General features: G+C 38.5%; 2 protein-coding genes across 9 annotated transcripts in view; one reads left to right on the top strand and one right to left on the bottom strand.

Moving 5' to 3' along the window:
• Positions 1-26302, top strand: part of CASK (calcium/calmodulin-dependent serine protein kinase (MAGUK family)) — a 405996-nt gene that overhangs the window by 218579 nt on the left and 161115 nt on the right. The gene's annotated exons all lie outside the window — the stretch shown is intronic.
• On the bottom strand, positions 12457-21419 carry GPR34 (G protein-coupled receptor 34). 5 transcript variants are annotated; one of them, XM_011980188.1, is made up of 4 exons: positions 21308-21379; positions 20558-20650; positions 19906-20021; positions 12457-14175 (listed from the first exon to the last, which is right to left on the bottom strand). In XM_011980188.1, exon 4 carries the CDS (start codon positions 14094-14096, stop codon positions 12951-12953), a length of 1146 nt encoding a protein of 381 aa, XP_011835578.1. In that variant the 5' UTR covers positions 14097-14175; positions 19906-20021; positions 20558-20650; positions 21308-21379; the 3' UTR covers positions 12457-12950. The 5 variants fall into 5 exon arrangements, with proteins under 5 accessions (XP_011835578.1, XP_011835575.1, XP_011835577.1 ...); XM_011980185.1 differs by lacking the exon at positions 19906-20021 and having other exon boundaries at positions 21308-21419; XM_011980187.1 differs by lacking the exon at positions 19906-20021 and having other exon boundaries at positions 12457-14102; positions 20558-20647; positions 21308-21419.

Raw genomic sequence — 26302 nt, 5'->3', positions numbered from 1 at the left:
GGTGAAGTCCCCTGCTCCATGTAACTTCCTGTCCTTAATCAAGGGGAAAAAAAGAGAGATAGATGTCAAGGGAAGAGAAAGAAGAATTGAATATCTCACGTCTTCCCTCCTATACCCGTTAGTGTCTATATTCATTTTCTCTTAAGAGCCCCAAGCGTTGAAGTCACAGATTTCTCTGAGAACCACATTTAGAAAATTAATAATAATAAATAATAGCCACTGTATATATATTCATATAATTTTAGAAATATCTCTGAGATAGATTCTATTATTACTATCACTTTCTAAATGATGGATGTAGATCCACAGAGGATAACTTGCCTACAGTGATAGAACTGCTATATTAAGGCCAGGCGCGGTGGCTCAAGCCTGTAATCCCAGCACTTTGGGAGGCCGAGACGGTCGGATCACAAGGTCAGGAGATCGAGACCATTCTGGCTAACCCGGTGAAACCCCGTCTCTACTAAAAAATACAAAAAACTAGCCAGGCGAGGTGGCGGGCGCCTGTAGTCCCAGCTACTCGGGAGGCTGAGGCAGGAGAATGGCGTGAACCCGGGAGGCGGAGCTTGCAGTGAGCTGAGATCCGGCCACTGCACTCCAGCCTGGGCGACAGAGCAAGACTCCGTCTCAAAAAAAAAAAAAAAAAAGAACTGCTATATTATAAGGTCTAGATTTGAACCCAGATAGTCTGACTTTAGAGCCCGCATTCTTTAGCTACTGTTTTGTATGGACTCTCATAATATATGATAATACTCAATAGAATCTAGTTTATTGCTTTAAATAAGGAGACCAGCTATCCCCAATGACCAAAAATATATCTCATTTATATACTTGTTTCCAATTTTCAATCTCGAGATTTGTTAACTCCTGCCAACTGTAAAGGTACCCTGTTTTCATTGTAATTGATAAGTAATCTGAAGGTCATATTTTGAGACTCTATGAATATACTGTGTTTCCCTTTCACCCACTGGATTTTAACATTCTTCGATGATTCTTTTCTTGCCCAAATCAGCTGTTTCCTTGGTGGTAGCATCTTGGTAATCTTTTGGTGAATGGATATATTAGATTTGAAGTTGTGCTTTTAAGACATCTTTTGGTGAATGGACATATTCGATTTGAAGTAGTCCTTTTAAGACATCACTCTAAACAAGTCTTGTTGTTTTATATTATTTCTCAAACAGCACTGTATGTGGCATACTTTCTAATATTTTCATGTTGCCTCTTCTTCCCTTTCCTCTTATCAAAAGCCAGCCTAAAAATGTATGGTTTTAATAAACCTACAAATAAAGTATTGAATCTGGGAAGTATAAGTTCTCTAGAGTTCCAGAAATATCTGGAGAGAAAAAAAAAAAAAAAAACTGGAAAGACGAAACCTGTGTTAAATTGTATAATAACACAGAAAAGTCTTTAAGAGGCTCACTTTTTTAATGGTGCCTTGGCCAGCAGAGGGCAATATATTACCAGCCCTAGTTAAACCTCTTTTGCTGACACATAAACTGCCCACATTGCACTATTTTCCAGCTAGAAACATAAAACAATAGAAAAGTTTGGGGATTTTTTGAAGCTCTAATACAACAATACATTTCTTTTAGTAGTTGAAAACCACTTTACATATGATAGAAAAAAAAAATCGTATAGACAATGGATTTCTGTCCTTAAGATGAAAGCCCAGTGCCACTCATCAGCCTTTAATAGGATATGTCCTTTAGGGATAGGTTTTGTTTTGTACTAGTGATTATCACAAGAGTTACTTTTGTAAAATATTCACAACTACAGTTATCCTAGTGGTAGAAAGAAAGTCTTACATTTTAGTATGTGAAAGTTTTTATTACTGTATCTTTTAGTTTTTCTTTAACTCTTTTTGATCATAGAAATTGATGGGCAGTTTTAAAAGTCAAATATCACTGAAAAGCTTGTAATAAAAACATGTTATATCTATTAATAAATGTAATTTAAAGTATTTTCACCTAATGAAGACAGTATAGGAGAAATCACCGCTATCCTGACTATAGTCACTTCCTCTTGTCAGTTTAACAACTTATGCTGCATATTCCTTCCACTTAAGTGATTTTTTTTTTTTTTTTTTTTTTGGAGATGGAGTCTCGCTCTGTCACCAGGCTGGACTGCAGTGGCGCGATCTCAGCTCACTGCAACCTCCGACTCCCTGGTTCAAGAGATTCTCCTGCCTCAGCCTCCCAAGTAGCTGGGATTACAGGCACGCGCCACCACGCCCAGCTAATTTTTGTATTTTTAGTAGAGATGGGGTTTCACTATGTTGGCCAGGATGGTCTCAATCTCCTGACCTTGTGATCTGCCCATCTCGGCCTCCCGAAGTGAAGAGATAGCTTATAATAACCGTTGCCTCTTTATTCAGCGCTCTTCATCAGGGGAAGCATGTACTTGTTTTTATCTCTGAGAACACATGGTTTGTTACTAAATCTTCAGCAGCTCCACCACTCCCTGCCCTTAATTGGTTTGGAAGGTACATTCTCTCTCTCTCTCTCTGTTTCTCTCTCGCTCTCCCTCTCTCGCACACACACACACAAAGCTTTCAAGTAAAATAACTCGAGGCATTGTCTTTTTTGTTAAAGAAATTACTATATTTATTGTCATCTTTTTAGAAATCAGTGCTACACATATTCTTCATTTATATTTTTTATGCATCATTTATCTATTGCTGCATACTAAACTACCCCCAGACTTGGTGGCTTAACACAAGAACCATTTATTCACTCTCAATTCTGCAATTTGTTCCGGACTCAGCTGAGTAGTTCTGTTTGTCTCACCTGGTGGTCATTCATGCAGTTTAGTCATCTGGCAGCTCAGCTGAGGCTAGCTGGTTCAATGTGGCCTCACTCACGTGTCTGGAGCATCACCTGGAAGAGTTGAGCAGGCCGTGCCCCTCTCTCCATGTGATCTTTCATCCTGGGCTTATTTACAATGTGATGGTCTCAGGTTCCAAGAGGCAAAACTGGAAGCTGCAAGGTCTCCTAAGGCCTTATTCAAATGTCATACAATGTCTACCACATTTTATTGGTCAAAGCAAGTCTTAATACCTGCCCAGATTCAACTGGGAAAGTAGACTCCACCTCTGGATGAGAAGAGTGGCCAGGAATTGGGGGCAGTTTTTAACACATTTCTTTGGATGTGCTTGCAACTTTAATGTTCTAACTAGACTTGTTGTATTTTCTCCTTGCAGTGCAGTGAATTGGCTCTTTCTTTAGGGATTACTATAGTATGTGTATCTCAAAGTTCATAGTTTCCTGGGTAATATTCCTAAAAGAAAAGGAAATTCTACTTTGTGAGAGATACCCACTGTGTCCCACTTTGGTCTTGGAGCTATCATGTTGTTTTGGTTGTTTCTTGTATTAAAAGGTATATTCAGTGTGCCATGAATCCAGCTGGGTGCAGTGGCACTTGCCTGTGGTCCCTACTATATGGGGAGCTGAGGCAGGAAAATTGCTTAAGCCCAGGAGTTTGAGGCTACAGTGAACTATGATTGTGACAGTGCACTTCAGCCTAGGTGACAGAGTGGGACTCTGTCTGTAAAAAAAAAGTATATGTATATATATAAAATATGCCATTAATCCATGGTGTTTCCTTTGTACTTTTTATCTTCTATAAATCCTCTCCCTTTACCTTCTCTTTCCAGAATGTTAATCTAACTTTTCAGTAAAACCAGAAGAAAAGTCTGTTGCTCTTGCTTCCCAATAGCTGGTTTGATCCTGAGAACTGGATAAGTTCATTGACATCTTCAATAGCAGAGCTTAAAAGGATGTAGAAAGATGATTAGTCTAGCATGGTGGGGTAGCTTTCCCTCCTACCATGCTGGGTTGTACTCATTACTCAAGGTTTCATTATTTTCGGGATCATAAATGTCAAACTACTGGGCCATGAGACTCGCATTCACTTACTTAGCTGCATCCTCTCCCTACTTGTCACATCTTTTTGGAACTCTGTAGTCAGTCCCCACAAGAGCTGACCCTGTGTGTTCCTGTGTTTTTCAAGTTTCACTAGCCACAAAGGGGAACTGAATATGAACATGCATGCAAACCTCACCAGTTCCCTTTGCAGCCAGCTGAAAGTTGCTTTTCATATAGAGGAAACAGCGTTTTTCTTCTGAATACAAACTGAATTTCCACACAAATATGAAGCATTTCATCTTCTGACAGTTCAGAGGACCCAAGAGAAGAGGGCACCAAATTGTGAGAAAGGCCATTAAAAGAGAAAGTAGGAAAACAGAGACAAACTGAATTGGGGAAGAGAGAGGTGCTGCTGAGTACAGGAAAGGAAAAAAGCAGACCACGAGGAGGGGCACCGGGGTGCTAGAAAGTCTCGATACGTAATGGCACACAGGACGAGGCAGGAAATGTAGAAAGGAACTGTCTGCAAAGGGCCTATAATAGCTATGCCAGCAGTATTAATGGAAGGCATTAAGAACTTTTGGTTTAGAAATTTGCTGTTGGACAAAATTTCAAAATATACCACATTTGCGTGATTACTGGGCCTGCCTGAGTTCATGCTATGGAGCCAGGTGTAGATGAAGGTGCCTTGTCCTCACTTCAGAATGCAATATGGTGACCTGTTTGGCATCTCTTATTACATGGAGAAAAACCAAGAATCAGATATGTATTAACATCTCTTCTTTTTTTTCTTTTTTTTCTTTTTTTGAGAAGATCTCTGTCACCCAGGCTTGAGTGCAGTAACATGATCGTAATTCACTGTAGCCTCAAACTCCTGGGCTCAAGTGATCCTCCCACCCCAGTCTCCTGAGTAGCTGGGACTATAGGCACATGCCACCATGCCCAGCTAATTTTTTAATATTTTGTGGAGACTGCTTCGCTATGTTGCCCAGGCTCGTCTGGAACTCCTGAGCTCAAGCAATCCTCCCGCCTCAGCCTCCCAGAATGCTGGGATTACAGGCATGAACCACTGTGCCTGGCCCAACATTTCTTCTACTGGCATCCTGCCAGGTGCCCTCACACTCTCCTCCTTACTTGCTCAAGTTTCAGAGTATGGTTCTGATTAGCATAAAATACAGTGGATCTGTTACCTCTCCTGTCCTGGACGTCACTATTATTAGTGAAAGCTGAGGCTAAATAAATTACTCTTTCTGAGTTACTTCCCCCACCTCACTTGATCCAGATCAACTTCCACTATATATCTTCCTAGTTCTGATGTTTACCCTCAGCTTCTAGCCATTCCATTTTATGTATTTTCTCTGCCTTTCCCTTGGCATTTGGGTATTTGGATACCATATATTGTATGTTTTTACTTGCCAGGTACATTTATTCACTCATTGAGTCCTCATAACAACCCTATGAGTTAGGTACTACTATTATTCCTGTTTTCTCAGTAGAGGAAATAGGGCTTGTCCAATGTTACATTGTAAGTGATGGCAGCAGAAATAACTTAGGCAGCCTGCATCATTCACCCTTTTAACCAGTCTTTTATGCTGCCTTTCAGTTTGTTATTTAATAATGCTTAATATTATTGGGATAAGAAAACCTATTGGATTCAGCCTTACCATAATTCTTGCCATGGCCTTAACAATGGGATCCTAATAATCCATATACATTGGCCAAGATCAATCCCCTGAACTGTGTTGGATGGGCAATACCAACATTTTCTAGCACTTTTTTTTCTTCTACTTTTCCCTCATCCCCTAGTGAATGGCCAATTCTTTCTTTAGATATGCTAATGCATTTAATCAGTTCATCTCCTGGTCTAAGAGACTTTCTGTCTCTAAAGTTGTTTTACATATTTCTATTCAGGTATATGGATTTTGTAGTTGAATTCTTAGAAAACGTTTCTATTTTCATGTTCTCAGGGAACATCTGATTTCGACTCCTCTATACTATTTATAACTGAAATACCAAGCTATCTAATTGTAAGATAATGTCATCTGCAAGTTCTTTAGCTTGGTCCTTGAGGAATGCATCAGGGCCAGTGTTTATTTAGATTTATTGATCAGAAAATTTTTTAAGTTTGTTTGTAGTGTCTGACAAAAGAAACCATAAGCAAAGTAAAAGACAAGTGCATAGTGTTAGAAGTTATTTGCAAACTATATAAATAACAAAGGATTTAGAACCCAGAATATGTAAACAACTACTTCAACAATTTTTTAAAAAGAAAAAGGAAAAAAAGGATAAGCAACTCATTAGGGGAAAAGGGAGGGAGAGGGGTATAGATATGAATAGGCCATTCATCCAAGAAGAAGCCTGAATGAGCAAAAAGTATATGAAATGATGCTTCATTTCACTAGTAGTCAGGGAAGTGCAAATTAAAACCACAATAAGATACCATTTCACACCTACTAAATTGGCAAAAATTAGTAAATCTGATAAAACCAAGTGTTGGTAAGGATGTGGGTAAACAGGAACTCATTTCTGCCTCGTAGTGGGATGGGCATATAAATTGGTAAAATCACTTTGGAAAGCAATTTGTCAAAAATGAGATAAGCTGAAAATGTACATACCCTTACAACCAAGCATTTCTGCTTTTAGGTGTCAGCCATAAACTTCACACATGGGCACTGGGTATACAAAAGACTTCACTTGAGCATGGTTTCAATTAGTGGAAAAAGTGGAAACCACCAAATTGCCCAGTGTATAAGGAGAAATGAACTGTTGTTTATTCATGCAGTAAAACACTACATCAGTGAAAATGAATGAACAAGACCTACATGAATCTACATAGATAAACATAATTTGAGTGAAAAGAGTTACAAAGAATGTAATAGTAAGACACCATTTGTGTAAATTTTTAAAAGAAAAAGTGCATATTGTTATGCATATGTATGTTGTAAAAGCACAAAAGTATACATCAGAGTGATATACACCAACTTCAGGAAAGAGGTTTCCTCAGGGAAGGATGTGAAGTGAGCTTTAATATATCTAACTTTTTGGATGTTATATATGGGTACAAAAAAACTTTGAAGTAAAACCAAAACCTTAACATCTGTTCAATTGGGGTGATGGGTATTTAGCTGCCTGTTATGTTGTATTTTTTCCATTTTTGTATGTTTGAAATGTTTTATAACTAAAAACTATTTATATGTGAAATTACCAAAAAAGAGTATAAGTGTAACAGTTAACTGTTGCTCCCAAAAAACTTGTGTGACTTATTAAAGCAAAAAGAGATTCCATGTATCATCAACACCTGTATCCAAACCATACTTAGAAGGCTTTTCCATCTTCTGATGGTTCTTTATGCATTTTATGGACCAGAAGCAAAACTAATAAGGGTAGGATGCTCTAATTTAATTCCATTTTTTTTCTTCTATTTAACCTGTGTGAGTTTGTTCTGGATTATCATACATGTTTCAGAGAGAGCTTCCAGAGTATACAAATGTGTGATGATTAGAAGACTAGTCTTAAAGATTGTTTTTTGTTTTTGTTTTGAGACAGAGTCTCACTCTTTGGTCAGATGGGAGTGCAGTAGTGCAATCTCGGCTCACTGCAGCCTCCACCTGCCAGGTTCAAGCACTTCTCCTGCCTCAGCCTTCTCAGTAGCTAGGACTACAGGTGCGTGCCACCACACCCAGCTAATTTTTGTATTGTTAGTAGAGACGGGGTTTCACCATGCTGGCCAGGATGGTGGCGATCTCTTGACCTCGTGATCCGCCCGCGTTGGCCTCCCAAAGTGCTGGGATTACAGACGTGAGCCACCGCACCCAACAAAGATTTTGTTTTTTTGACATCACACAATTTTGATGAGTGATAAGCAGAGATTTTTGCCCCCAATACATATTAATGGCAATTTATGTTTTTTAAAATAAAAGACATCTCAGCAATCACCATTGTGCTTGGACAGAATTAAACAAAAGTGAAAAGCATTAGCAGAGACAATGTCAGTAGAATGGAAGTCTACCAACTTGCATCCCTACATATGTAAAATACAGTTGATGCTTACATCACAATGCCATGGAGATTAACTAATGATAATGCATGGGAAGCACCTAGAACAGTGAAGGGTGCATAAATAAACAAATGTTACTTTACTTCCTAATCCCTTGCATGTGAACTTGAAGTGGGGAAATAAAAGGAAAAATAGAAGTTTCGAACAAACTTACTACCTCCTTTCCAGTTCTGTGCTCACTGTTACCATCCCCAACCAGCTCTCCCAAGTCTTCATCTGGAAACGTGGACTGAACTGAGGCACTATGGCAGCCACTCAGCTGGGCCATGTAGCTATGACAGAGGACACTACATCATCCAACGTGGAAATGCCCCATAGTTTATCTCTTGTCTGAGTTTACTTAATTCAGATTATATTCTGAGTTTAAAATCTTTTCTTCCGATTAAAAATACCCCTACAAGTGTCTTTACAAGGGAACTTTGTTTGTTGGTGGCTGAAATAAAAGACTCTCCAGTAAATGTTATATCTGTTGTGAATATTTTTCCTACTTTGTACTTTTGCTTCAGTTTTTATGGTTTGGGACAAAGAATCTAAATTTTTAAGTCAAAGCTATGAATTTTTCCCTATAGTTATTTCTATTATTTTGTTTAAAAGTTCTTTCTCATCTACAGATGAGTTAGTCATTTTTTGATCTTTTATGGTCTCATTATTTACACTTAATTCTTGGGTGTGCTTATAAATTTTTGGGTATGATAAAAGGTAAGGCTGTAAATTGGCCTTTTATTTTAAATAGGCACAGCACTATTATTTATTAATCCATCCCTTCCTTCCTGATGCTTTTTGTGATGTTTCCTTTATTTGCAGTGATTTTCTCTGAGGGAGGAGAATGTATGGGGGTCACCTGAGCTTTGCATAAATACACTTAACCCCACCTTTTTTTTTTTTGAGACAGAGTCTCACTCTGTCACCCAGGCTGGAGTGCAGTGGTGCGATCTCAGTGTGGCACGTTGGCTCACGCCTGTAATCCCAGCACTTTGGAAGACAAAGGCGGGCGGATTACCTGAGGTCAGGAGTTCCAGACCAGCCTGGCCAACATGGCAAAACCCTGTCTCTACTAAAAATACAAAAATTAGCCAGGCTTGGTGGCACGCACCTGTAATCCCAGCTACTCCAAAGACTGAGGCAGGAGAATTGCTTGAACCCAGGAGGCAGAGATTGCAGTGAGCTGAGATTGCACCACTACACTCCAACCTGAGTGACAGAGTGAGACCCTGTCTCAAAAAAAAAAAAAAGTCATATACCCATTTTGTACTTTTCTCATATATCATCATATCATCTAGGATCTGCTTAGACATGTGTATTCGGTTCCACAGATTTATCCTTGTGTCTGCTCCCCACTGTTATCCTTACTGAAGGATAAGAATATATTTTAATATCTGATAAAGTATTATATTTTGAAAACATAAAAAATAATTAGCCCATTAACACGTTGCTGCAGCATCCAGGCTGCTTGTTGAGAGAACTCTTTTCATATTGCTTTTCTCTTGTGGGATAACTTTCAGTAAGGCCTTTGTTCAAATAGTTATATTACCTGTACTTTTATGTCAGCAGGAATAAATAATCCATTTTTTAAAGTTGAAAATAAAACTGTACTGGAAGAGAATTGTCTTTTTCTACTGACCTAATCTTAGAAATTCAACCACCATCAAACCTGGCTCTAAAACTAACAGCAATATTAATATTAACTAATAACAACACTGAGATCTCACTCTGACAGCCAGACAATTCATTTTACCGGTGTTTGGTTTTGCATATATGAGATGTTATTTAGAAACCTGTTCTGAAGGTCTTTGCAAGGTAAAGATATGTATATACTTCTGAATTTCCTTTTTCTGTATGCTTCTAAAACTAAACCTTGGGTTAGGAGAGGTAGGAACTGTTTCCTGCTTGCAAATACTAATGGCTCAGTAAGAAATAAAAGATTGTATGTCATAAGTAGCCTTAACTTTGGTAAGTCAGTAGCATATTTTTTCTAAACATTTAGAAACCTTCTCAGGATTCCAGTTACTCTAAGGCATGTTATCAGATTTTTCTCAGTAAGCAATCTGTTATAAATAGATTGATTTATATCAAAATGTATTTTATTGCAAATAATATAGCAAGAATTAATTGAGTATACTTTAAAACTTTCTTAAGAATGCCATTGTGCAGAGCTTTATAGTAATCATCTTATCTAGTATAATGAGACAGCTTCTAGAACTATGAGTGTATTTATATTCATTTTAATGTTCCTTAAAAGTGATAATAATTGATAATATAATTTCACCAAACTGTATACAATGAGATATGTAAGATGTTTACCAGTAATGTAAAATAAAATTTTAAATTTGAGGACATGAAGGAAAGTAGAAGTTTTCATAACTTAAAACCATACAAACAGAAATGCTAAATTTCATTTAGATGGTATGTGTTAACATTGTCAGGGCAAAGTAATTAATTTTGTCACCTTTTTCTGACCCTCTAATTTTTCTGCAAATTTCAGTATTTATCCTCAAATATTACTTATTTTTAAAATATGCTTTTGCTTTGACTTATTCTTTATTCAATTAATTATGGGCACTTATTGAAATTAGTTAACTGGCCTGGCGCAGTGACTCATGCCTGTAATCCCAGCACTTTGGGAGGCCGAGGGGGGTGGATCACCTGAGGTCAGGAGTTCAAGACCAGCCTGGCCAACATGATGAAACCCCATCCCTACTAAAAATACAAAACTTAGCCAGGCATGGTGGTGGGTGCCTGTAATCCTAGCTACCCAGAAGGCTGAAGCAGGAGAATCACTTGAACCTTGGAGGCATAGGTTGCAGTGAGCTAAGATCATGCCACTGTACTCCAACCTAGGCAACAGAGCGAGACTCCATCTCAAAAAATATATCTATATATAGTAACTGAGCACTGTATACAAGACAAATCTCATTAAAATAAACTCAGTTCTGATCAAAATCTTCATGCTCATTCAGATTGATTTCTCAGCCAATGGCCTACCTTCAGTTTTAAGAAGTATTCTGACTATAAAAAATTTTTATACACCATGATAGAAACTTTCAGATGAGTCCTTGGAGTTTGTTCTAAGAGGCTTTTACATATTCAGTCAATAACATTCAGGTTCTGTGTATGACCAAAGAACTGGACAAATGTTGGCCAAACTTTCAAGAATGTTTGCCTAATGACACCCCCTAGATTGCAACTGTATGGTGTTCTATACAGCTATATTCAAATGGACCAGGATAAAAGCTAATTACACCCAACTTTTTTTCTTGTAAGCACTCCTTCCTTCCCTTTCTCCCTATCTTATTCATCTGTTCATTCCTGTTAATTATTCAACAAATGTATATTGATCTCCTATAGCCAAGAAATGTACTAAGCTCCAGGGAGTCAATGACAAACAAGACTAAGACCCCTTTCTTTTAGAGCTTACTGTCCTGTTATTTTTTAATGTGCATGAAAATTGCAGAGTTTGCTCCTTTTAATTCTAATTTACAGATTTTATTGTTGTAAAGTATTTCAAATACCCAGGAATTTACCAAAAATAATATAATCACGTACCTGCTATCTAGATTTCAGACATTAACATTTTGCCATATTTGCTTCAAATTTCTCCAGATATAACCATTAACTTTAAGTTGGTATATATCTTGTATATATTACCATACATATTTTGTATCTTTATTGTATATGTATTGATCCATAAGAATGTGGTATTGTTTTCTACCAGGCGTGGTGGCTCACGCTGGTAATCCCAGCACTTTGGGAGGCTGAGGCGAGTGGATCACCCTGAGGTCAGGAGTTCGATACCAGCCTGGCCAACATGATGAAACCCCGTCTCTACTAAAAATACAAAAAATTAGCCGGGCGTGGTGGCAGGCACCTGTAGTCCCAGCTACTCAGGGGGCTGAGACAGGAGAATTGCTTGAACCTGGGAGGTGGATGTTGTAGTGAGCCAAGATCGCGCCACTGCACTCCAGCCTGGGCAGTAAGAGCAAAACTCTGTCTCAAAAAAAAAAAAAAAAAGAATGTGGTATTGTTTTATGTTTTTATATTTTACGTAAATGATTTCATGCAGTACATACCCTTTTGCAATTTTGCGGGGTTTTTTTACTCAACATTATATATGAGATATACTCGTGTTGATGCATGTGAATGTAGTTCATTTCATTGCAGTGCTATATCATATTCCATTTTGTGAGTAAACCAGTTCACTTCTCCATGCCTTTGCTGATATGTACTTATTTCCAATTGTTTCATATTATGAATGGTAGTTCACTGAGCATCATTACATGTTTCTTGTGTACATATCTGAGTGATTCTGTAAGATGTATACCTTGTAGATGACTTGCTGGATCACAGAATAGGCATGTTCAATGTTACTGTATCAAAGTGTGTCTGAAATGACCCTATTGTTTATAAACCTGTTTTAAGTAAGGTGTGGTTTTAAGACCTATTGCTAGGCTTTTGAATCGTTAGCTTATCTGTTAATTTTTACTGTACAGTATTTAAATTCTTTCCCTTTTTATCTAAGCAGTGATAGATAGTGGGTGATCTCATTTTTTAATTAGGATTTTATTAATTATCTTCTCATCTATTATAGAGATTTAGGCATAAATGAACACAGTGGCAAATTATACAAGATTTTAAAATGATAAGTGAACATATATTTTCTGACACATTGTCAGTTCCCAAATCATTTACTTTTAAACACACTTTAAATTAGTATCAAGTGCTTGATTTTAATAACTACTTTAGTGACATGAGAAACGATGGCACTTTATTTTGCTGTTAAAGTCATAAATTTCACTAACTTCATAATCTATGTTAAGAGTATTAGCTTAAAAATGTATTTTGAAAAGATTTTACATAGAGATTTAAAAGATAGTAACTTGAAATGGTTTACAGTTAAGCAAATGAAATATCACAGTTACAAGCACAGCTTTGAGATCTGACTTTTGTAAATGCTAGAACTTTGTTTCCTAATTTTTTTAGTTCTTCAAAGAATTAAGAGGCTGTATTATATAATTCATTTTAGTATGTTTACCTCAAGTACTTTTAGAACTAGACTGTATTTTTGCTGCCACAGATGTATCATGCAGGGAGTATCCTGGTTTAAATTCTGAAGTGCTTTCACTCCTACTTGGTTCACCTTGAAATCGTCTAAAAAGAAGTTGGCACATTATTTTGCGAATGTTACTGGACATCAGGAAATACATGACTGGATCTAAGCAACTATTGAAAGATGAGAGAACCAGCATGATCTCATTGGTTTTGTGAACAATTTCTTTCCAGTAGCAAGACGATACATTTAGCTGTGAAGAAATGTAGATGAATCGAAAGGCATGATAGGGAACAAAACATATAGTAAAAATGATAAGTACAATAAAGGAGTTCCGGGCTGTAGTGGCATATTTACCAGAATTAGGAAATTTTGACCTCCTTTTAGAAATCCTCAATAGATTCTTCCCAATCTTAATATATGAAAGGATTATTAGTAAGAAAATTAGCCAGAACATTACCACAAGAATGAAGTTAAAAATGGCTTCTCCTTTTGCATTATGCTTATCTCTATAATGGAAACACATTGTGGAATTATGCCCCCCTTTCTTAAGTGTTAAAATAATCATAGTTAGGAATCCACCAAGAGCAAGCATCCATACTATACAACAGACATAAATACTTTGTTTGGTTGTTATTGCCTTCCGTTGCTGTATAGACCGATTAATTTTTATATAGCGATCCAAACTGATGAATCCAAGCAAAATAATGCTAATGTACATGTTCATATAAAATAGTGTTCCCACAACCTTGCACAGAATCACACCTAGTGTCCACTTGTTTTGGTTAATGTGATACATTATTCGGAAAGGGAGGCAGAAGATGAGTAGGAGGTCTGCAATGACTACATTAAGTAGATAAATTTGAATGGAATTTCTTTTGCGGTGAATACCCAGAAATACATAGAGGGCGATTATGTTCCCAACCAGTCCCACAATGAAAATAACAGAGTAAGATGTTGTTAACACAGTAGATAGTAATTTTTCATCCATGGGACAGGTAGTAACATTTGGTGTTCCTGAGAAGTTTTGTGGCGGTTGGTCGCTATGACTGGTTATAAAGCGCATTCTGTGGGAGGAGTAAGGCCAGCTGCTGACTGAAGTTGTCGTCATTGTTATGGTGTGACTTCTCATTGTCTTCTGTGGAGATCAAAAAGTGAAAGTGCTAAATGACATATTCCTCATGTGTAGTTCTCATGTCTTCAGATTTTTCCTACAACAGAATGCCAAACATTGAGTCATTTGCTATTTTAATAATAGTTACTTTAACTAAAAGTGTAAATAATAGGCTGGGCCTCCCAGCACACGCCTATGGTCCTAGCTACTCGGGAGGCTACAGCAGGAGGATTGCTTAAATCCCGTAGTTCAAGGCTGTAGTGAGCTATAATTGTGCCACTGCACTCCAACCTGGCAACAGAACAAGACCCCATCTCTTTAAAAAAAAAAAAAAAAGACAGTGTAAGTAATAAATGATTTATTTTCAGACATTGTGAGAAACTTTACTTTTATCCTACTTCATCTAGTAACATTATTGTATCATTAAACAAGCAGCACATAGTGTGGTATCTCATAGAGTTTCATGCTCTAACCTTTCCTGTGGCTATGGCCTACATTCAAGGTCTGTTTCATGTATTATATTAAAACAACTCAATTTATGAAATCATCTTCTCTTAGGGAAGTTCTTATGGGAATAGAGATGCTAGTGAAGAGAAATGACAGCTCATATTTCTCTTTTTTCTTTTTTTTTGAGACGGAGTCTCGCTCTGTCACCCAGGCTGGAGTGCAGTGGCCAGATCTCAGCTCACTGCAAGCTCCGCCTCCCGGGTTTACGCCATTCTCCTGCCTCAGCCTCCCGAGTAGCCGGGACTACAGGCGCCCGCCACCGCGCCCGGCTAGTTTTTTGTATTTTTTAGTAGAGACAGGGTTTCACCTTGTTAGCCAGGCTGGTCTCGATCTCCTGACCTCGTGATCCGCCCATCTCGGCCTCCCAAAGTGCTGGGATTACAGGCTTGAGCCACCATGCCCAGCCGACAGCTCATATTTCTCAAAGATGAGCATCAGTTTCTCTAAAGGTATGTACAGCCATAAGAGAGCTGGGCCCACTGCTGGCCCTGCCCAGCTTCAGAACCACTTCCTGCCTTGACTTTTTCCCTCGTATGTGGCATTCATTCATTTTGACATGTATTGCTACATGGCGTGTGACTTACTGTGGCGGTCTCATTCTATAAGTGGGAATAAAGAAGAGGATCCTAAATTTCTTTTCAGCCTGAGACCAAGGTAGGGATCTTAGGGCATGCAATTAACATAATAGACTAAGAGAACACAGCACCTGCAAGGTTACACAGACTCTTGTATCAGTGGACAGGAGAAAAAAGTAACCAAACAAAACCAAGTCAGCTGGCAGCTGCTAGTTAGCCACTCCTAACCTAGAAGCATAGAGTGATAACGTAGATGGGAAACAGCATGTGCAATCTAAGATTTTGAAAGTAACCTGACCGGCCGGGGGCGGTGGCTCAAGCCTGTAATCCCAGCACTTTGGGAGGCCGAGACGGGCGGATCACAAGGTCAGGAGATCGAGACCATCCTGACTAACACAGTGAAACCCTGTCTCTACTAAAAAATACAAAAAACTAGCCAGGCGAGGTGGCGGGCGCCTGTAGTCCCAGCCACTCGGGAGGCTGAGGCAGGAGAATGGCGTAAACCCGGGAGGCGGAGCTTGCAGTGAGCTGAGATCCGGCCACTGCACTCCAGCCTGGGCGACAGAGTGAGACTCCGTCTCAAAAAAAAAAAAAAAAAGAAAGTAACCTGACCAAAGCTTAAATGTGCCCTGGGTTCAATAATTTGAGACTTGCTAGAACCTTCGAAGACATAGTGTTTGAATTCTACTTGTTTGTGGCAGCAGAGAATATTTGCAAAGCTACTTATTATTGGCCCAATGACTGCTGTGAAGAGCTTAGTCTGAGAGCTGGTCACAACAAGTAAAGAAAGCGTTTCTGGAGGTCTCATCACATTTCTCTCTTAGAGTGACTGCCCTATTTCTCTACAGCAGCCACTTAGCAGAGTTAACATAAAGATGCCCAGAGCAAGGTTTTCAAAATCAGACCCAACTAACTTGTGACCAAGGGCAAATAACTTAATCTTTTCTATGCCTTAGTTTTCTCATTTGTGAAAATGAAAAATGCATAAGAAGAACTTAATCCTGGCACATAGTGATTGCTTAATAAAAGTTAGCTTTAATAAACACCTCTTGATTAATCTCATTTTAGTAAATATCTCACACTTGGCTAAGTACTGTGTGGGAAAGGAAGGTGAATAAGACAGAGACCCTATTAGTAAACATTTTGGAGAAGTGGACATTCAAACCCTGACTGCTACCATGTAAAGTGGATTTGAATTACATAAATTAAGTCCCTGATTTGATCTTATACACAGAGAAAAATAACCTTTCTTAAAGCTCTACCCATAATTTTATTAAAAACAAAGCATTTTTGTAGAGGGTAACATTAAGGTTTAAAATGTTGTAAAGTTGGGGAGCATTGATTCCACAGAAGAGGAACTGGCTGGTGAAGAGGAAGTTATGTAATCCCTGGTAAGAGCCTGTTTCCAGAATTCAGGAAGGTGGAGGGAGAAAGGAAGGGAGCGGGGAAGGACTGGGTCTAGTCTGTCGTGTGTCTCAACTTCAGGAAGACAAATTTCAGAAAGTTTATAGAAAGATATAGGTGTGTTTCTTGTGATCTTAGATGCTGGTTTTTTTGTTTGTTTGATTTGATTTGTTTTGTTTTGTTTTGTTTTTGAGACAGAGTTTTGCTCTTGTCACCCAGGCTAGAGTGCAATGGCGCGATCTCAGCTCACTGCAACCTCTGCCTCCTGGGTTCAAGTGATTCTCCTGCCTCAGCCTCCCGAGTAGCTGGGATTACAGGCGCCCACCACCATGCCTGGCTAATTTTTGTATTTTTAGTAGAGATGGGGTTTCACCATGTTGGCCAGGCTGGTCTTGAACTCCTGACCTCAGGTGATCCTCCCGCTTCAGCCTCCCAAAGTGCTGGGATTACAGGTGTAAGCCACCATGCCCAGCCTGTGATCTAAGATTCTAAAAGGAAAGGGCAATCTAGAAAGAATGTCAGGCTGCCAAAAATGAAACTAATAATGCAACCTGCATTACCAGGAAATGGGTGTCTGTAGAGGGACCACCTATATTGTGTGGTTATCTAGGGAGCTCTCATAGGTTCAGGGAATTGAGGCACAGGAAGTGATGTGATTTTGAGAGCTCAAGTAGCTGAAATGACATGAAAAACTCACCTGTAAGTAGTTATTTTAGATTTTTTTCTTCTCTCATGCTAGATTTTAAGTTCCATTAGGATTAAGAACCAAATCAATTTTGTTTGGCTCTCTGTACCTAATGCTTAGCACAATAAATAATACTAAATCAAAGAGGGAATTTATTAGAAATACATATGAAGCTCTACATGTGGATATTAAAAGCAGCTTTACAAGTACAGGAAGAGCTTTAGCTGCATTAACAAACACAATTGCAATTGCTCTATCAGTAGCGTAGTGTGGTGGCAACGAAAAACCCATCTTTAATTGAATTCCTAGATATGTGGTGTCTGAAATGAAAATTGTTACTACTAAACTGCTTCCATCCCAAGCTGGTAGGATCTCCCCTTTAATGTAGTGTTTGATCCACAGCAGTACACTTAGAAAAGGCCATGGACAAAATGGAGAGAAGAACTCAAATCATGTCATAGAAGCAAATTGAAGGAAATAGGCACCTTACCTTGAAGATGAGAATGCTTTACAAAGCCATAGAGAAAAGGGTTTCACTTTGTTATATGTGTCTTCGCAAAGCAAAACAAGAACCAATGATAGAAATTGCAGAGACAGATGTTGCCTCCTTTTAAGGAAATCATTTTTTTCTAATGAAATGATCTCTCTTGGGAGGCAATATAAGGATCTTACCACTGGAGATTTTTGAGACTACCACCAATTGGAGTCTTTGTAGAAGGGATTATCAGTGGTTCTCAATCCTGGCTACATATTAGAATCCTCTTGAGGGCTTTTTAAAGATACCAGTGCTTGGCTCCTTCCCCAGATACTCTGATTTAATTGGTCTGGAATGGGTTTCAGGCACTGGTTTCCTTTAAAAACTCCTCAGGGGATTTTAATGTGCAGTCAGAATTGAACCCTTAAGCTAGATGGCCAAACCATTAACTAATATTTATTTAGTACTTTCTGTGTACCAGACATTGTGTTAAACCCATTTATGTTACTTCCTTTGCATAATCCTTGCAATACTCTGTGAGGTAGGTATCACAAAAGAGGTAACGAAAGATCAAGAGGTTGACCAGGTACAGTGGCTCACGCCTGTAATCCCAACACTTTGGGAGGCTGAGGCTGGAGGATCACTTGAGACCAGGAGTTCAAGACCAGCCTGCCAGCCAAGGCAACATAGCAAGAACCTGTCTCTAAAATAAAAAAAAAAAAGGAAGAAAGAAAGTTCAAGAGGTTATGATCTTTACTCTTGGCCACACAACTCTTTTTTTTTTTTTTTTTTTAGATGGAGTCTCACTCTGTCACTCAGGCTGGAGTTCAAATGGCGTGGTCTCAGCTCACTGCAACCTCCGCCTCCTGGGTTCAAGCAATTCTCCTGCCTCAGCTTCCCAAGTAGCTGGGACTACAGGCATGTGCCACCACACCCAGCTAATTTTTGTATTTTTAGTAGAGACAGAGTTTCACTGTGTTGGCCAGGCTGGTCTTGAACTCCTGACCTCATGATCCACCCGCCTCTGCCTCCTAAAGTGCTGGGATTGCAGGCATGAGCCACCGCACCTGGGAAGCCACACAATTCTTAAATGACAGTGCCCAAGGTGGGACTCAGATCTGACTTTTAGAGCCCATGATGCTTTTCACCAAACCTCACTCCTTTTCACATAAGATCAGCATTTTCTTGATTAATATTGAGTTCTATCAGCAGTATTTTGACATGATTCCTTTAACATACACTTTAACAATTTTAAGAACAGATTATGCCATCTGGCTTTACTTCTTTACAAAGGGTGTTAATCTTCTTATTTGCTATGTCCATTATTATAAGGAAGTAAATCTAGAGTTTACAGAATCACAAATCATTCATCAGAGTGATTGCCACTACCCGCAGAGCATATCTTTTTAAACTTACTTCTAGACCCGATAGCCATAATCAGGATGTCTCCAGAAAGCTGTTAGCACAAAGCACATATCCTGAAACCATTTGCCTCAGCTCTAATCTGCAAGTAAAATAAGTAATAGTTGGATGGTCTGTCAGTAAGCGTTTCTGGTTTTGCTTTAGTCTTCAGTTTAAAGAGAATGAAGCAAAGCCAATGCATTTGTTTACATTATAATAGTGGCCATCATTTACAACCATGTTTTAGACAGCTTGCATATAATTATTGATTCACAAATTGACAGCTGGGCACCATGGTTCATGCCTGTGATCCCAGCACTTTGGGAGGCTGAAGCAGGAGGATCACTTGAGTTCAAGAGTTCTAGACCAGCCTGGGCAAGATGGTGAAACCCTGTCTCTACAAAAAATATAAAAATTAGCTGGGTATGGTGACGTGTGCCTGTAGTCCCAGCTACTCCCAGCTACTCAAGAGCCTGAGGTGGGAGGATCGCTTGAGCCTGGGAAGCAGAGGTTGCAGTGATCCAAGATCACTCCACTGTGCTTCAGCCTGGATGACAGAGTAAGACCTTGTCTCAAAAAAATAAAAAAAGAATATTAAAAAAAAAAATTGGCTGGGCACAGTGGCTCATTCCTGTAATTCCAGCACTTTGGGAGGCCGAGGCAGGCAAATTACTGGAGGCCAGGAATTCAAGACCAGCCTGGCCAACATAGCGAAACCCCGCCTCTACTAACAATACCAAAAAAAAAAAAAAAAAAATAGCAGGGCATGGTGGCACGCACCTGTAGTCCCAGCTACTCCGCAGGCTAAGGCTGGAGAATTGCTTGAACCCGGGAGACAAAGGCTGCGGTGAGCTGTGCATGCCACTGCACTCTAGCCTGGGCAACAGAACGAGAGTCTGTCTCAAAAAAAAATTTTTTTTACTTAAAAATCACAATTAGATTCTGTTTTAAACTTGGTGACTGGTTTTTTTTTCCTCCTTTGAAGTTGGTTGGTACATTACAATGTCATTCACTATATAAGGCTATTTATTGATACTTTTAAATTTACTTATTTGATATGTTAAGAATTGCTTGTGAAGATAAGAAACAAACCACTGTGTTTACATAGGGGATTAATTTCCCAGTGGACATTGCTTGTGACCCATGTGCTATATTGAAGTGGTCACAATAGTTTTGTAATAGTGGATAATGTTTTTTAAATGTTGTTACGTGGCAAATCCTATTCACAAGTTCAAAAACATAGTTTAGCGCATTGTACCCTCGCACCACCACCTACTCCTGCAGTTTTTTTTTCAACTGGCTCAGGTAGGAGTACTGGACCCAGAGGGCAGGACCCAACAGATTCCACTGTGACTCCAGATGAGCAGAAGCTTTTAAAATGCAGTTTGGGTATGTTTGTGAAAATATCACATTGCTATGTTGAAGTACATACCTATTTGGTAATAGTCGCAACCTTTCACCGTTTTTAGTTTGACTTGATAATGACTGAATCTATTCAGGGCATGCTTCAAAATTGCATTAACTGCTGTATACAAAATGAAAATTGAAAACATATTACTTTAGAAACAATACTATTAGTAATGTGTTAGGTTTTGTTACAAATTTAACTGTGTCCATAAAAAACACATTTTTAAAAATTATTATTTGAACTAAAGCATATTTTGCTTTCTCTCTTATCTAATATTCACCTTATTTACTTCTGAAACACCAAACTTAAATGTTGTATGGTTTGGTAATACTATAAAGTAGTAATAATATAATAAAGAAAAGACAGTAATAGAAAATAGGGAGACAGCATAACTTAATAAAGTCAATAAGTTATAATTTATAATACATTAGAAATAAAATGTATTGCATATGAAAATAACTTTTAATTCATGCAAGTAGATCTGCAAATCTTGATGGCAGTATCCAAATGCAGTATCAACAATGTGACTATATTGACAGTAGGAGCTTAAATACCTTGAATGTCTTAAAGTACTTAAAATAACTAAAAAGGCAGTCTCATTTGAAATCAAGGCAGAGGCGTCATTCAAGCAATTTACTCAGTAGTTCTAAAAGCAAAGAACTGCTGACATTACAGTAGCCTTATCACCATGAATCACGTTTCACTTTGAATGTTCAGATAATCAAATTTTAGCTGAAATAAAGGTTCATTTATAGAGCTGAAATCAATACTCACAGTTCAGGTTCGCCTGAAGTAAAAGGAGCTGAACCCTAAGCTTCCCTAGACACTGAGACTCGTCTTGGTTGTGTCAGCTGGGCTCTTCCATCCGGTCGTGGTGCAATTGGTTGGGGTTCTCTTCTTTTTTATGTTCACATGTGGTGGTAGGGGTTTTTTTTTCCCCTTCTTTTTTTTGTTTCTTTTTTCATTATGACAACTCTCAGATTCCTTTTGAAAATATTAAAAAGCCCTGCCACCATGGAACAACTTTAAGCTCAAGCAACACTGAACTTTAGGAAATTATTTATATCTTTTTTATGAATACCTTCCAACTTGATAACTGTGGAAAGTTTTCCTCCCCCACCCAAAATTTAAAAGCTTTATAAATTCTAAGCAGAAATATGTATTTTCTATTTTTTGTAAGAAATGATATATCATATGCTATATGGACTTTCAAAGCACAAGCACTGAATTTCTGTTTCTTTTTGGATTTGTTTTAGAAATTAAGTTATTCAGATAAAGTGGCATTCCTTTATTGAATTATAATAACATTAGTGATGAATTATTTTACTCTTTTTTAAGTTTTACTTCATTTGTACATTATTTTAGCATATTTCCATGTATTCCTTTAAGACCTTTGCTAAAACAGTCTTGTGTTATTAGGACTAGATGAGATTTCTGATGGTGGTCTCCCCTTTTTATCACTATGATAAACTCTCCCAAGCAAATTAAAACATCACCTGTATTTTAAGCAAAATAATGATGGGATTCTGCAGTTTTGGTTTTGATGCTAGTCCAAAATTTAACCACTATCTGTCCATCTATGTAACTGCTGGCCGTGCAGTTTAGTGTTATTTCCCTTTTTTTGTTGCCATTTGAAATGAAGAAGAGTTAGTTTTCATTCTCCCCATAAGTGTTGTCCTGCGGCTTTGTTTACACTAAATATTTGACTCATTGGGCTGTATCTGACATTCTAATTATTTCTGGGTACACTCTTCTGAACATTATATTCTCCAGAGCTTTTTGTTTGTTGTAAATATGATATATGGGACAGGATATTTTTAAATTGCTAGAATAAAAATGTTTTGTAGCTCTTACTTCCCCTCAGAACCTCTGAGAAGGAAGGTGGTTACTGTATTGGTCTGGCAGGATTTTCTTTTATTGTGGTACAATATGTAACATTAGATTTACCATCTTAACCTTTTTTTTTTTTTTTTTTGAGACGGAGTTTCGCTCTTGTCGCCCAGGGTGGAGTACAGTGGCACGATCTCAGCTCACTGCAACCTCTGCCTCCTAGGTTCCAGCTATTCTTCTGCCTCAGCCTCCTGAGTAGCTGGGATTACAGACATGCACCACCATCCCTGGCTAATTTTTGTATCTTTAATAGAGACGGGGTTTTGCCATGTTGGTCAGGCTAGTCTTGAACTCCTGACCTCAAATGATCCACCCACATCATCCTCCCAAAGTGCTGTGATTACAGGCATGAGCCATCGTGCCCAGCCCCATCTTAACCATTTTTAAGTGTACAATTCAATAGTGTTAAGTATATTCACATTGTTGTGCAACAGTTTCTAGAAGTTTTTCGTCTTGCACAACTAAAACCCTTTACCACTAAACTATTTCTCTCCTCTTCCACTGCCCTTACAATCATGATTTGTGTTTCATTGATTTTGACTATTTTGGATACTTCATATGAGTGGAATCACACAGTATTTGTCCTTTTGTGACAGGTTTATCTCACTTAGTGTCATATCCTTGAGGTTCATCTGTGTTGCAGCATGTTACAGGATTTTCTTCTTTTATCAAACTGCATTATATTCCACTGTATATGCACCACATTTTCCTTATGCATTCATCTGTTGATGGAGTTTTTGGTTGCTTCCACCTCTTGACTAATGTGAATAATGCTGCAGTGAACATGAGTATGCATATATCTCTTCAAGATCCTATCAGGAATTTTTTAATGACTAAATAGGCATTTACCTATGTGCATTCTATTTCATATAATCTAGTATGAATATATTTTTTTCTATATTATTTTCCTACACCTAAGCCAAACTTTTTCAAAATACTAATTGTTTTAATCTTCAGTTTCCTCATATTGTGACCACATTTTCTCCTCAATGTGAGTCAACACAGCTACCACCAGATTTGAGTATAATCTTTTTATAGCTATTTCTTTATATACGCTTTTTCCTGTTCATTCTGGATTTTCTGGTTTGTCTCTGTGTTCTTAGCTCATTTTCGATATGTCCTTTTCCCTTCACGCTTCCTCTTTCTCTTGTTGAGATTGTAAGGTATTTATTTATATAAAGATAGAAGTAGAAAAGAATAAATGTATATGCTTGTTTAGTGCCATCTATTACTGATATCACCGTTCTCTTTAAATCCCAACCCCGGTTAAATTCAGCTCACCACCTACTCCAGGCCTGAACCTTGCCATCTAAAATGAAGACTGCTGGATACAAACATTCAATGATGCTGATTAGTCTCGCTTCAAATTCATGACTACAAACCTCAAGTGGGCCCCTGGGCTGCCAACAATCCTGGTATATTTCCTTAGTCCAGTGGTTCTCAAAACAGGTCCCAAACGAGTTGCATCAACATCACTCAGAAGCTTGTCAGAAATGTATGTTCTTAGCTGGGCATGGTGGCGCACGCCTGTAGTTCCAGCTACTTGGGAGGCTGAGATGGGAGGAGTACTTGAGCCTAAGAGTTTGAGTCTAGCCTGGGCAACATAGCAAAACCTTGTCCCTAAAAAAAAAAAAAGAAAAGAAAAAAAAAAAGACTGAGTGTAGTGGCTCACGCCTGTAATCCCAGCACTTTGGGAGGCCAAGGTGGGCAGATCACCTCAGGTCAGGAGTTCAAGACCAGCCTGACCAACATGGTGCAACCCCATCTCTACTAAAAATACAAAAATTAGCCGGGTGTGGCGGCACGCGCCTGTAATCCCAGTTACTCAGGAGGCTGAGGCAGGAGAATCGCTTGAACCTGGGAGGCAGAGGTTGCAGTGAGCTGAGATCGCACCGTTGCACTCCAGCCTGGGTGACAGATCGAGACTCCATCTCAAAAAACAAAAAAGAAAAAAATGCATATTCCTGACCTCATCCCAGACCTGTGAGCCAGAAATTCTGGGGATGGGGCTCAGCAACCTGTGTGATTCTGATGCTAAGGTTTGAGGACCACTGTTTAATCAGTTCATTCTCCTATTCCCTGAAAATACTTTTTCACACCTGTACTCTTCTCAGACTGCCAGGAACCCCCCTCCTTCCTCACTCCCACCTGGTGACCACTTTTTATTTCACCAAGAAAATAGAAGCACTTGGAAGAGAACTTTATTGTCTTCCAGTGTCCACCTCTGCTAGTATATACAAATGTCTCTCTTTAAGAAACAAAAGCCGGGCACAGTGCTTCATGCTTGTAATCCCAGCACTTTGGCCAGCTGAGGTGGGCAGATCCCTTGAGCTCAGGAGTTCGAGACTAGCCTGGGCAACATGGCGAAACCCTGTCTTTACAAAAAACCACAAAAATTAGCCAGGTGTGGTGGCACGTACCTGTAGTCCCAGCTACTCAGGAGGCTGAGGCAAGAGGGTGGCTTAAGCCCCAGGAGTTGGAGGCTGCAGTGAGCCATGATCGTGCCACTGCACTCCAGTCTGGGCGACATAGTGAGACCCTGTCTCAAAATAAATAAAATTAAAAATTTAAAAACCTCCACAAAAAAGCTATAGGTACTGCAATGGAATTACCTATAGAATATATTGTTATGTGTAAATTTTGAATATTTGTGCGTATTTTCTTATTTTTAAAAAATTGAAGGATAAACTGAAAACTAATAAAAATACTTACCAGTGGTGAAGAAAAGATTGGGAGTGGGGGAAGAGTGCAAAAGCTAGACCTCTCTGAATAGTATGTTTTACAGTTTGTACTTTAGAACGTATGTACATGTTTTATATAATTAAAACACCAAATTAAGGCAAAATCTAATGAAAACAAAAGAACTTTGCTCTATTGCAAAGTGAAAGCATAACCACAAGGAGTTATTTTTAGTAACTTTAAAATAGTTACTATTTTTAGTAACTTTAAAATAGGGTAGGGGTTTTTGTTTTGTTTTTACATAATTTTAGACTTACAGAAAAGTCTAAGTTATGAGAACAAGTACGAGGATTCTAGATACCTTTTACTCAGATTCTCTATGTTAACTTTTTTTTTTTCATTTGTTTAATCCTTCTCAATCTCTCACTCTTATCCATTACATATTTCCTAAAAATAAGGAATTCTTTTACATAGCTGCAGTACAGTTATCAAAATTAGATAATTTATATTGACCTAATATCATTATGTATTCTACAGACCTTGTTTCAATTTCATCAGTTGTCCTAGTAATATCCTTTATAACAAATAAAACAAACCGGGCACAGTGGCTCACACCTGTAATCCCAGCACTTTCGGAGGATGAGGCGGGCAGATCACTTGCATTTTTGGTAGAGACAGCGTTTTGGCATGTTGTTACATGCCAAATTAGCCCAGCATGGTAGCACGTGCCTGTAGTTCCAGCTACGCAGGAGGCTGAGGCGGGAAAATTGCTTAATTTTCGCCATGCTGCCCATGCTGGTCTCAAAGTCCTCGACTCAAGTAATCTGCCCACCACAGCCTCCCAAAGTACTGGGATTATAGGCATGAGCCACCACACCTGACCCCTTCACCTTCTTTTTGCTTTAAGTTGCCATTTCGCTTTTTCTCAAATTATGTTAGAATCTGTAGATATAGCTTTCTTATATCAATCCTGCACCCACATAAAAGCTGCATTTTCAGTACTACTTAAAAAGGTATTTCACAAAAAGTGCAAGATTTTAGCACCTACTGGTGTAGCTGCAGGAGCAGCTTCATGAATTTCCTTTTTTTTTTTATTACAATGGTCCTTATGTTGGATTCATTTATCTTGAGATGGCAGCCAATTGCAGTTGCAGACCTCAGTCTACAGTACATATCAAGCAATTCAGCTTTTTCTTTTTT

Source organism: Mandrillus leucophaeus, unplaced genomic scaffold (genome assembly GCF_000951045.1).
Source record: "Mandrillus leucophaeus isolate KB7577 unplaced genomic scaffold, Mleu.le_1.0 Scaffold209, whole genome shotgun sequence".
Lineage (NCBI taxonomy): Eukaryota > Metazoa > Chordata > Mammalia > Primates > Cercopithecidae > Mandrillus > Mandrillus leucophaeus.
This window is presented reverse-complemented; position numbering and strand designations above follow the sequence as displayed.